The sequence below is a fragment of the Teleopsis dalmanni genome, chromosome 1 (assembly GCF_002237135.1).
Source record: "Teleopsis dalmanni isolate 2A chromosome 1, ASM223713v2, whole genome shotgun sequence".
Classification (NCBI taxonomy): Eukaryota; Metazoa; Arthropoda; class Insecta; order Diptera; family Diopsidae; genus Teleopsis; species Teleopsis dalmanni.
In genome coordinates, this window is record NC_051846.1 from 133,198,448 (window position 1) to 133,210,186 (window position 11,739).

The 11,739-nt window shown below is 33.7% G+C and overlaps 3 protein-coding genes across 3 annotated transcripts; 2 read left to right on the plus strand and 1 right to left on the minus strand.

Moving 5' to 3' along the window:
• Nucleotides 1–345: 345 nt before the first annotated feature.
• On the plus strand, nt 346–2,133 carry LOC119666197. Its single transcript, XM_038075478.1, has one exon. The coding sequence runs from the start codon at nt 346–348 to the stop codon at nt 2,131–2,133; it is 1,788 nt and encodes a 595-aa protein (XP_037931406.1).
• A 723-nt stretch (nt 2,134–2,856) lies between these two features.
• Nucleotides 2,857–4,332, plus strand: LOC119666198. The gene has a single exon (XM_038075479.1). It carries the CDS (start codon nt 2,857–2,859, stop codon nt 4,330–4,332), a length of 1,476 nt encoding a protein of 491 aa, XP_037931407.1.
• Nucleotides 4,333–6,545: 2,213 nt separating this feature from the next.
• On the minus strand, nt 6,546–7,460 carry LOC119666199 (craniofacial development protein 2-like). The gene has a single exon (XM_038075480.1). It carries the CDS (start codon nt 7,458–7,460, stop codon nt 6,546–6,548), a length of 915 nt encoding a protein of 304 aa, XP_037931408.1.
• Between the last annotated feature and the right edge of the window lie 4,279 nt (nt 7,461–11,739).

The following is an 11,739-nucleotide window of genomic DNA, read 5'->3' on the forward strand; positions in this document are numbered from 1 at the left end:
AAAGAAAAATATATTAAAAGGTCAAGGTAGGTGCTTCAGATGTGGTAAGGCAAATCATACTTCTAAGTTCTGTAAAAATCAGTGGATAAAATGTTCCATTTGCAGTGGTCGCCATATGAGTGCTATTTGTGAGAATAAAACGTTTAAATTAAACAGCGTAGACAATTTGGTTGAACGCCAATCGGTAACAACTACAACGGAAAAACCAGCATTGCCTGAAACGAGCACATCAAATTCATCAGCAGCTCTGAACACAATGTCAAATGTTGGAAAAATGAAGTTTATTTACAAACCGCTAAAGCGATAGTTTTAAGTGATGAATCTAAATGTTTAACAAGAGTGATTATGGACAATGGAAGTCAAGGAACATATGTTACCGAAAATTTGGCAAAGCAGCTACAATTACCGGTTGTAGGTATTGACAACACACGAATTATTTCGTTTGGCCAAAGTAGCCACAATAGAAAAGTTAAGCAAATAAAACGTGTAATATTAAAAGTGCAAAGCCAATATTCCGATGAAATTAAAGAAATTTATGCTTCAGTTGTGCAAAATATATGTGCTGATGTTATACCAGTTCCTGGTGACATATATGATAAAATTAAAAACATGGCTGAAAATGTAGTCACAAATGTAAAACAAATGACTGGTATTAATTTATTAATTGGCCAAGACAATTATTGGCAATTTAACTCTAATAATTGTGAATATATTACTAAGAATTTGGTTGCAGTTGAAACATTTTTCGGTTGGACAATTCAAGGCTGTTCAGATAATCAAACTCAAACGAAATATGTATTGAATGTTATCGAAGATTCAAACGATTTTGACGTTTCTAAATTTTGGGATTTAGAATCCGTTGGGATTAAATCATACCCCGAATGTACAAAACCTCTTAAAAAAGCAAATTTAGCGAAAATTAATGGACGTTATACTGTAAGCCTACCATGGAAATATGATAAGGATGTCTACCTTCATAATAATAAAAATAATGCACTAAATCGACTCAAAACTCTTAGTTCTAAATTATTTAAAGATCATAATAAACTAATCGAATACGACACTGGAATGCGCGAACTAATTAAGTCTGGAATAGCAGAGGAAGTACCAGATGGCCATAATAATGAGAGAACATATTACATGCCGCATCGTCCAGTGTACAGAGAAGATAAAATTACAACAAAAATGCGCATTGTGTTCGACGCCTCTTCAAGTAACCCAGGAATGGCATCACTTAATGATATGCTTGATTCAGGTGAGAACTTATTGGCAGATTTAACTTCGATATTGCTAAGATTTCGTTGTCACAAAATTGCAATGAGTGCAGATATAGAAAAAGCATTTTTACAAATTTCATTAAATCAGAATGATAGAGATAGTCATCGTTTCCTTTGGTATAAAAATTTAAGAGATGATAACAAACTAGCGGAAATTGCAACTTATCGAATGGCAAGGGTAACTTTTGGTGTAACATCTAGTCCTTTCTTGTTAGCGTCGACAATGCAGCAACATCTGCAAGGCAATGTTGAACAATATGGTTTAATATGTGACAAACTAAAAAACTCATTTTACGTAGACGACTTAATAATTAGTATATCAACTGTTCAAGAAGCTGAATATTTATACCTCATTGCAACGAAAATAATGAAAATAGGAGGTTTTAATTTGCGGAAGTGGACCTCCAACAGCGAAGACTTACGACGAAAATTTGAAGAAAATAATGAAGAGCAGCATCCGATACAAAAGGTGCTTGGAGTTTTATGGTACATTTATGAAGATAATTTATTTATAAATTTAGATCACTGTATAGAGATTTCCCGGAATTTAAGACCAACTAAACGCAATGTATTAAAGATTATGGCTGGAGTTTATGATCCCTTAGGATTTTTAGGTCCGTTTACTGTAAAATTGAAAACACTATTGCAGAGGATATGGAAAGAAAATTTAGACTGGGACTCTACCTTACCTGAAAGCTTAGCGGATGATTTTAATAAATGGTGTGATGATTTACATAGTTTAAAATATTTTACTATTAGTAAGATCCAATTTGTCAACAATTCAACTACATGTATTTGCAGATGCGAGCCCGATTGCATACGGAGCTGTTGCATACCTACGAGAAATTTTGTCTAGTGGCAAATTATTTACAAGCTTTATATGTTTTAAAAACAGAGTAAGTCCTATTAAAAATAAAAATAAAAGCGAACTCACTTTACCAAAGTAAGAGCTAACAGCCGCGCTTATTGCAGCCAGATTAGCAAATTTTTCAAAGCTTGAGTTAAACATAAATTTTTCTTCTATTAACATGTGGACAGATTCAAGTATAGCTCTGCAATGGATAACTGGAGACGGTAAACAAGTAAAACAAAATATCAGCTCAAAAGTAAGCGAAATTAACAAACTAACTGTTATATTTCTGTGTTTATATAATTCTATTTTATTTATTCACAAAATCATTTATTCAATTATCAATTAATTATTACATGTGCACGCGCTTTTTTCTATCTCTCCTTTTCTTCGCATGCTCCAAAACAGCTGATCACCTTAGTGATGCCATCTCGTTACGATAATTGATTTTATATCGTAACACTAACAAATGTGTATGACTGGCGTCATTGTGATGGCAAATGTAATCCAGCAGATCTGTTAACTCGTGGTATAAAAGCCAAACAATTGATGCAGTCAGAATTATGGAAATGGGGTCCATCATGGCTTATCATGGAAAGCAACGAATGGAATATAAGCAAAATTGAGGATAGCGCAACTCTTATCACAAAATAACTTCAAGAAGAGAATGTTTGCAATATATCTAAGGAAACTATATTTGATATACAAAAGTTTAGTAATTTACGGAAAATGTTAAGAGTTACCGCATACGTATTTCGATTTTTAAGGAATATAAAAAATAAAGGAATTCAGCAATCTATCAATACTGAATTGGAGAAGATTGATGATTTGACTCTAGAGGAATTAAATAAAGCGGAAGTTTATTGGATTGGTTGTGCACAAAGTGAGTATTTTTTGTCAGAAATAATATCGTTGAAGAAAGGACAAAAAATTGGAGCGGAATCAAAAATTTTACAATTGAATCCCGTTTTAATAGATGGGTTACTGCGACTTTCTTGTCGTTTATCAATGACTGAGTATGAAAATCTAAGCAATCCAATTATATTACCAAAGGAGTCATATTTATCTAAGTTGATTGTTTTGGAAGCGCACCAAAAGTTTATGCACAGTGGAATTAATGCTACCTTAGCTAAGATTCGAAAGCGATTTTGGGTTGTTAAAAGCCGGCAACTAATTAAAAGCGTTGTACAGCGGTGTATAAATTGCAAAAGGCTGCATGGGAAAAATGCATCTGAAAACTGGACGGATTTACCTATCGAACGGGTCACTGTATCCAAACCATTTGAAACCACTGGCATAGACTTTGCTGGTCCATTATATATAACTTCTACTGACAACAAAAATGATTTTAAAAAAGCGTATATAATGTTGTTTACCTGTGCAGCAACTAGAGAAATCCATTTGGAGCTGGTAGCAGATTTAACTGTTGAAAGCTGTATAAACGCACTAAGAAAATTTATTGCAAGGCGTGGCACCCCCTCTATTATTATATCAGACAATGCGAAAACTTTTAAAAGAAGTTGTATGGAAGTGCAAAAGCTTGAACAACTAATGGAGAAAACTAGAATCAACCAATTTGCTGTAGCCAATGACATTAAGTGGAAGTTTATTCCAGAACGTGCAGCGTGGTGGGGTGGATTTTGGGAGCGGCTTGTACGAACTGTAAAAAACTGTTTAAAGGCAGCAATTGGGAAAGCAAGGCTGACTTTTTATGAAATGGATACTTTACTAACAGAAGTAGAAAGTGTAGTAAATCAAAGACCACTCACCTATATTACTACTGACTGTAACGATTTGGCGCCGTTAACACCTGCACATTTTTTGGGAGAATGTGGTGTGTTAAGCAAAGAAAATTTCTTATCTGACGGCAGCACTATAGCAAAAATGTGGCAATCACGAACTTATATTTTAAAGCGTTACTTAAAACGATGGCAGGACGAATACTTAACTCAATTACGCTCAATTCATCTTAATAAGTCTAAACCAACAAAATCTATAAATATTGGCGATGTAGTATTGGTCAAAGATGAACATCAATCAAGACTTCTTTGGCGAATGGCAGTGGTCGTAGCTACTTACATTGGACGAGATGGGCGTGCCAGAGCGTGCGATGTCAGACTCAAAGACCAGAAAATTATGAGAAGACCTATTCAACTACTATATCCGCTTGAATTAATATGCGATTCGCCGGGTCCCAGGATGTAAAAAATATCTCTTAATATCATAAATATCTCTTATCTCTTATCATGAACTAATATTTTAATCTCTTTTTTTTTAACTTTATACTTACTATTGAATTATTCTTTTTTGTTAAAAGTAGTAATAAATGCACACTCGCAGCATACAGTTGTATTTTATTTCATGTGAAAACTATATTTTCTACAGTTATTTTCTACAGTTCAAAATTTCAGATGGAAATTCATCTGGGCCATTTGCCTTATTGTTTTTCATCGATTGTAAAGCTTTCTTGACTTCGTCTTTAGTTATGTACATTCCAGTTGTAAAATAAATATCATTATTTAGTCTACTGCTATCAGAAAAAACGTTTTCAATATTTGTTTTCCAAATTCTTTTCTTTTCATTTATGTCAAAACTATTTCATTGTCATCACTAATGAGAAATGAACGTTAGATTTGGATCAGGTCTTTAAACCAAATGATAACGAAAATATGCCTGATGTCATGAAACAAAGGATAAATTTTCTACAAGAGCCTTATCAATTGGAACTTCCAATTAAAAGATATACTATTAACGAAGTTAGGGATATAATAACAAAGTTAAAAGTACAAAAAGCTCCAGGATACGATTTAATCACAGACATGGCCTTGCAGCAGCTTCCACCAAAAGGATTTGTATTTCTGACTCATCTATTTAACGCTGTGATAATAAGGGGATTTATTCCGCCACGGTGGAAGATAGCGCAAATCTCCATGATACCGAAACCAGGGAAAAGCCCAGAAGACGTCAAATCATATCGCCCAATAAGTATACTTCCAATCCTGTCGAAAGTTATGGAAATCCTGTTTCTAAAGCGCCTTACACCGATTATCCAACAAAACAGACTCATCCCTGACCATCAATTTCGCCAAAAACATAGCACAATAGAACAAATTCATAGACTTGTCAGACATATCCATAGTGCGATAGATGGTAAAAAATATTGTACTGCTGCATTTATAGATATTTCACAAGCTTTTGATCGAGTATGGCATGAAAGCCTTCTTTTCAAACTAAAACTGAATCTACCCCCAAATTTTTTCATATATATAAAATCATACCTCTCGGCAAGACACTTTTTCATTAAGCATGGAAACGAAACTACAGTACTTCATGATATAGGAGCAGGAGTACCTCAAGGTAGCATAATGGGACCAATGCTTTATCTTTTATATACTGCGGATCTTCCCCTTACCGATGTGAGTGTTATCGGTACATTTGCAGACGACACAGATTTTTTATCAGTTAACAGTGACCCAATCCGTGCTTCCACCAAATTTCAAACCTGCCTCAACAATGTTGCTCTTTGGATGAAAAACTGGCGTATCAAACCAAATGAATCAAAATCTGTCCAGATAACATTTACTACAAAACTTTCTACGTGCCCGCCTGTTTTAATAAACAATACTGAATTACCACAAGCTTTAGAAACAAAATACTTGGGCATACATCTGGATAGTAAGCTAACCTGGAAATCACACATATTCAAAAAGCGTAAGGCTCTGGGTCTTAAATTACGAAACTTATTGTGGTTCTTCAGCCGAAACTCCAAACTGTCACTAGACAATAAGCTGCTCATATGCAAATCTGTACTAAAACCTATATGGAGTTATGGGGCCCAATTATGGGGTACTACAGCAGACTCAAACCTGGCAATTATTCAGTGTTTCCAATCTAAAACATTGCGGATGATCACAAATGCACCTTGGTATATAACGAATGAACAGCTGCATAAATAACTACATGTTCGGACAATCGAGGAAGAAATAGCCAGTACTCTAAAGAATCACGCTCACACTGTTACTTTAAATATATATGGATATGTCACTGGGCATAGTCCATACGTGTCTTTCATTTTTTAGATCGTAATAATTATTATTACGATTTATAACTATACATTATTACTTATTGTCATTCATGCCTGACAGATTGTAATAAAATAAATGGATCTCAAAAAAAAAAAAAGAATGTTATGTCAAAACTATTTCATTGTCATCACTAATGAGAAATGAAGGAGAGTTTTTTCGATAAATTCCTGCAGTCTGTTTCAGTTTTTTGTGTAGATTGAAGTCATCATGTAGTGATTGCAATCGTTCAATTTCTTGGTATTCATTATTTACCCAAACTGTTTTTGCTGTACGGATCTTACTTCTGATGTCTCTGTTTAATTGCCAATATAGATCTTGTTGTGTATTTTTATACTAACGACGTTCATTTATCAATTTCTCTATATCTTCGCTCATCCAATGATTTTTTATTTCTTTTCTATATGATCCATAAATTTCTTTCGATGAAGATGTAATCGTTGTCTTGAGTTGCTCCCATATATTATTTGGGTTCCTAGAATCAATACTACTAATGTTATGATTTATTTTATTTTTTAATGAACATTTTATGTCATCATTTCGTAGTTCTTCTAAGTTGAGTTTAAGGCTTGGTTTCTTTTTGCGATTTGATGCTAATCTTATGCAAATTTTCGCCATTAGAAGATTATGGTCAGATGAAGAGCAGAAACGATAATTAATTAGGATGAAGTCTATTTGATTTCTGATAATGTTATCAGGAGTTTCAGATGTAGATTTCCACGCATATAGTCTACGAGGAGGTAAATTGAACATAGTATTTGAAGTCTTTAATTTATATTCTTGACAGAATTGTATTAGTCGATCTCCTGTATCATTTCTTTCACCTAGTCCATACTGGCCCACAACTCCATTAACTTCTCCTTTTCCAACCTTTGCATTAAAGTCTCCTTGAATAATGTTTATTTCATGTGATTTGGTCAGTCGCATAAGTTCATTTAATTCAGCATAAAAAGATTTTATTTCGTCGTCACTTTTGTCAGCAGTTGGTGCATATACTTGAATAATATTTATATTAAGTGGTTTGGCATTTATTTTTACCATCATAGCCCTATCGGATTTGGGAATGAATTCAGTAACAAATTTTGTAATATCCTTTATCATTAGTATGCCTACTCCATTACGATGATGTTTGTTTTGGTTGCCAGAGTAATAAACCTTTGTGTTTTGAGAAAAGAATTCTCCGCAGTCGGGCCACCATGTTTCGCTTACGCCGAGTATATCAATATTGTGTTTCTTCATTTCTAAAATCATGTTAGCTAATTTTCCTGCTTCATACAAGCTTATAGTATTCCATGTTCCAATGTTTAAAGTTTGTTTAGTTTTACCTCCGGGATTCTTAGCACCCTCGTATTGCCGGAGACTGAGGGCCTTGATTGTGGTTGCACTTCCATTGTTACATGATATGCTGGGATATGTACTTCAGTGGTTTCCCGTTGCCTTCTGAAGGGTTTATTGTTTTCCGTCAATACACATTTATATAGCGTTGCTTTCTGAAGGGTTTATTGTTTTCCGTCAATACACATTTATATAGCGAGCCAAATATATTTGTCTGCTTTCAGCCGTACCTCTGGTATCACACGCTGAAACGTTGTGGATTGCTTTAGGCTTCGATATTCACTGTCGACCTTACCGGCTTGGGAGGCCTTACCAGTAGCTACGCTACCACTGGCATCGCTCTCTAGATCATCATATCTACTAAACTCCTTCATCGCGTCAAGATAGCAATCCTCGAAGGAGCATTTACCCCTAAGAGTATAGAATTAACAGTTGATCGTGGATATATACTTTGGGGGTATATTCTATTGTTATTCCTCAAAAACTTAGACAAAGTGTTTTGCACAAATTACATGAATCTCATTTAGGGGTTGTCAAAACCAAATCAATAGCTAGATCTTATGTCTGGTAGCCAAATATAGATGTTGATGTAGAAAATTTAATCAAAAATTGCATTCCATTTCAAGAACTTTTAGCAAGCCCAGAAAAGAGCACTTTAATAGCGTCTACTCAAACTGATACTGTATGGAGCAGAGTTCATATAGACTTTGCAGATCCTATTAAAGGGTTTTATTTATTTGTAATAATTGATTCTTTTTCTAAATGGGTTGAAGTAAATCAAACCGGAAACATATCTTCAAGTTTTGTAACATCATTTTGGAATTGTAAATACAATTGTGAGTGATAATGGTAAACAATTCACTTCAGAAGAATTTAAAGTTTTCACCACAAAGAACAATATAAAACATATTTTGACCGCACCTGGTCATCCATCAACCAATGGACAGATTGAAAATTTTGTAAAAACACTAAAAAAATTTTTATATGCAAATTTGCGTAATCAAAATGAAAATGCTCTACTAAAGAGTCTCCAGCTAAGATTTTCTTAGGTAGAAGGATTAGAAATAGATTCGACTTCATGACACCTCCATTAACTAAAGATGAAATAATATGTAATCAAGAAAGAAGAATAATTATAAGGGTAAACGAAATGTTTATTTTAATATAGGTCAGAATGTGTACGTTCGTGACTACACAAACCCTAACAGATCAAGCTGGTCTCCAGCAAATATTAAAAAAAAAATTGGTCCAAGATCTTTCTTATGTACACTTTCACATAATGGGAGGGAAATAAAGCGGTATACTGACCAAATACGAGCAGGTGCTACTAAAAAATTAGAACAAAATAATAATATCAAATGCCACACTGAGTCTAATATTCTGGACAACAATCCTTCAGTCACTGAGAATATCATGGAAACTCACACACCACTTGAAAATTCAGTAAATAATAATAATGAAAATATTTTGATTGATAATAATGTACATAACTTAAGACCACGAAAGAATGGTAAAGTAACTAAAGAATAATAAATTTAATTTAATAAGATATTTTGAAGTTAATTGAATTACATATTTTGATTTATTGAATTTATTCTAATTTTAGTTGAATTGTAATTATAAGTAATGTTTCATTTATAAAGTTATAATTTCAAATTGTCTTATTTAATGTAACATATAATTTAAATAAATAGCTCATTTAGTAGGAGCATGTTATATATATAATTAATATATATATTTACATTATTATAAGTTACAGTGTATGTTACACAATATACTCAAAATGTTTAGTTCGTAAGCTTTTGTAAAATTATAATAAAGTCAGTCTGTAATACAACTCAAAAGCGCGTTTTACTTTGGTAAAGACACCACAATAAGTGTTCGTTGTTGTGTGTTAGGTGGTCGTTTTGCGTTTTGTAGGAAGCTATACCCACGGCGTTGTAACGATCAAATTTTTAATTAATAAAATTTTTGTGTCGTTACAGGCTGCACAAACTTTCAATGCTAAAGTTCCAGGTTTTGTTGTCACTAATTTTTATTTAATTAGTAACATTGTTTGAGATTTGGCACAACAACCAGGCAATATGGCATCACTCCTCTAGTGTTTTTGACAGTGGCATTTTAAAATCTGGTGAGCAATAATTTTGGTTTCGTTTTTGCTTCCTCTTCTTCTTCTTACTTTGATACTGGCAAGGTGTCCGCGTTTTTTTTGATTTCGCGAAATATAAGTAATTTATAACTTATTCCAGTCCAATTTTCGTAAATTAAATAAATATATGAACTTTTGCGTGTGTGGAAATAATTGTGTCTGTTTTTTCATACATTTGTTGGTGCCGAAACCCGGGAGTTTCGGTTTTTAATTAAAAATTTAATTGCGCTTTAGAAGTTGGCTTTTTACGACGAAAATATGGCTGCCTTAAATAGGCGTAACTCAGCGTGGTCATCATTGAAGCGAGTAGCTGCAAAAATATTGGTGATTCATCATCAAGTCTGATGGCACGATGCGCAACTGGCTGAAGGCTCGGTACGACAATCCGAAACAGTTGGCTGAAAAACGCGTTATAACTTCGTTATTTTTCAACCGATTTAGTTGAATTTTGAAATATAAATAAATTAAATATTTGTAAAATTATAAATGTCTTTTTCTTATTACTTATTAAATTTGTTGTTAAAATAAATGGGGTTTATTGAAGGTCATATTTTTCGTAATTTTTCGCTGGTTTCTGAGGCCTGAAATAGGTGTAAAACGTAGAGTGCGCAGACCAATTTTTATTTTGTTGTAAAGTTTAACTATTTGGGTATTAGTAGGAAAAATTTCATGAAAAAACTCGGATACATTTTTTGGGTGTCGCAGATAGAATATCGTAAGCTTTAAAAAAAATTAAAAATGATTATTTTTGAATAAATAATAAAAAAGCTATAAGGGTTTAAAATTGGTTCAATTTTTACAAAATCATAATTTCGCTAAAGTTGCATAAACTGCAAATAACTTAAGAACTAATGGGCAGATCACACCCATTTTGTGCATAAAGTTGTGTTGCTATGTAAGTCACGTATATATGTAGTCCAATAAGTGCAAAAAGTGTTTTTAACGATAATAAATGATTTAATATGAAAATTTTGTATGGGGGGTGGGTGTGTCAGTGGGCGGAAAACCATAAAAAAATTTTGGAATCTAGATAATAACGTAAGTTTTCCGGACACCAAAATTCAGCTTTCTACCTATCATAGCTTTTAAGTAATCTTGGGACCACGGTAAAGTCCCCATGTTTGGACAAAAATTTCGGATAGTTCCGGTAGACCGATTGGACTCAAATTAGATTTAAAAGAAAGATCAACTCAAAAACTATATTTTTTCATATCAATATCTCTACTGGTTCCGAAAATATCGAATTATGAGTAGTCATTTAGTCATTTACTACTTTTAAACTTAACAGCGTTTTCTTAGCTTGAATAAAACAAGGGGTTTTAATGCCATTTTGTGGGACATATTTTCATGAGCACATCGCATAACTTGAAACGATAAAAAATGTTTTTAGTAGATTAGATTAGATTAGATTATGCTGGCAGGCCATAAAGGCCACGCGTAGACCACTAGGGTCCATTGCGATACCAGATCAGAGTCTTGTTTTAGCGATTGTAAGCATCACTTAAGATGCGCGTTTCATTAGCAAAATTTATTAAGATTCCAACAGAAACCTCAGGTATGTACTCCAGTCCTGCAAAACTGAAAGCTCCCAAGTATTTTTGTCGAGTTCTCGAGAGAGCCGGGCAATTACACATCAGATGCTCTAGAGTTTCCTTTGCATCCGGCTCATTGCATTTTCTGCAAGCATCGTTGTGAATTAGGTTTAGTTTTCGGGCATGTGATGCAACCAAACAGTGACCTGTCAACACACCAATTAATGTTCTACAGTTCCTTCGGTTTAACGATATAACATTCTTGGTGTATTTTTCTTCATATATGTGCCTACACATAATTCTAGCTGTTCTACAGGTGGTTAAGTTCCGCCACCTTTCCTTTGCTCTCCTTATCATGTGCTCGTCCAGAAGTTTATGTATTTGTTTCAGAGGTCTAAGTACTGCGCTCGTTTGTTCCTCTGAAAGTTTTGCGCCATTTTTAGCAATAGCATCAACTGTCTCATTTCCCTCTATGCCTTTATGACCAGGAATCCAGTACATACAAAGTCTGCGG

What these genes read in the sequence shown, in the direction of transcription:
- LOC119666198 (XM_038075479.1), top strand. Translation starts at nt 2,857, where the DNA reads ATGTTAAGAGTTACCGCATACGTATTTCGATTTTTAAGGAATATAAAA.
- LOC119666199 (XM_038075480.1), bottom strand. Translation starts at nt 7,460, where the DNA reads ATGATTTTAGAAATGAAGAAACACAATATTGATATACTCGGCGTAAGC.
- LOC119666197 (XM_038075478.1), top strand. Translation starts at nt 346, where the DNA reads ATGGACAATGGAAGTCAAGGAACATATGTTACCGAAAATTTGGCAAAG.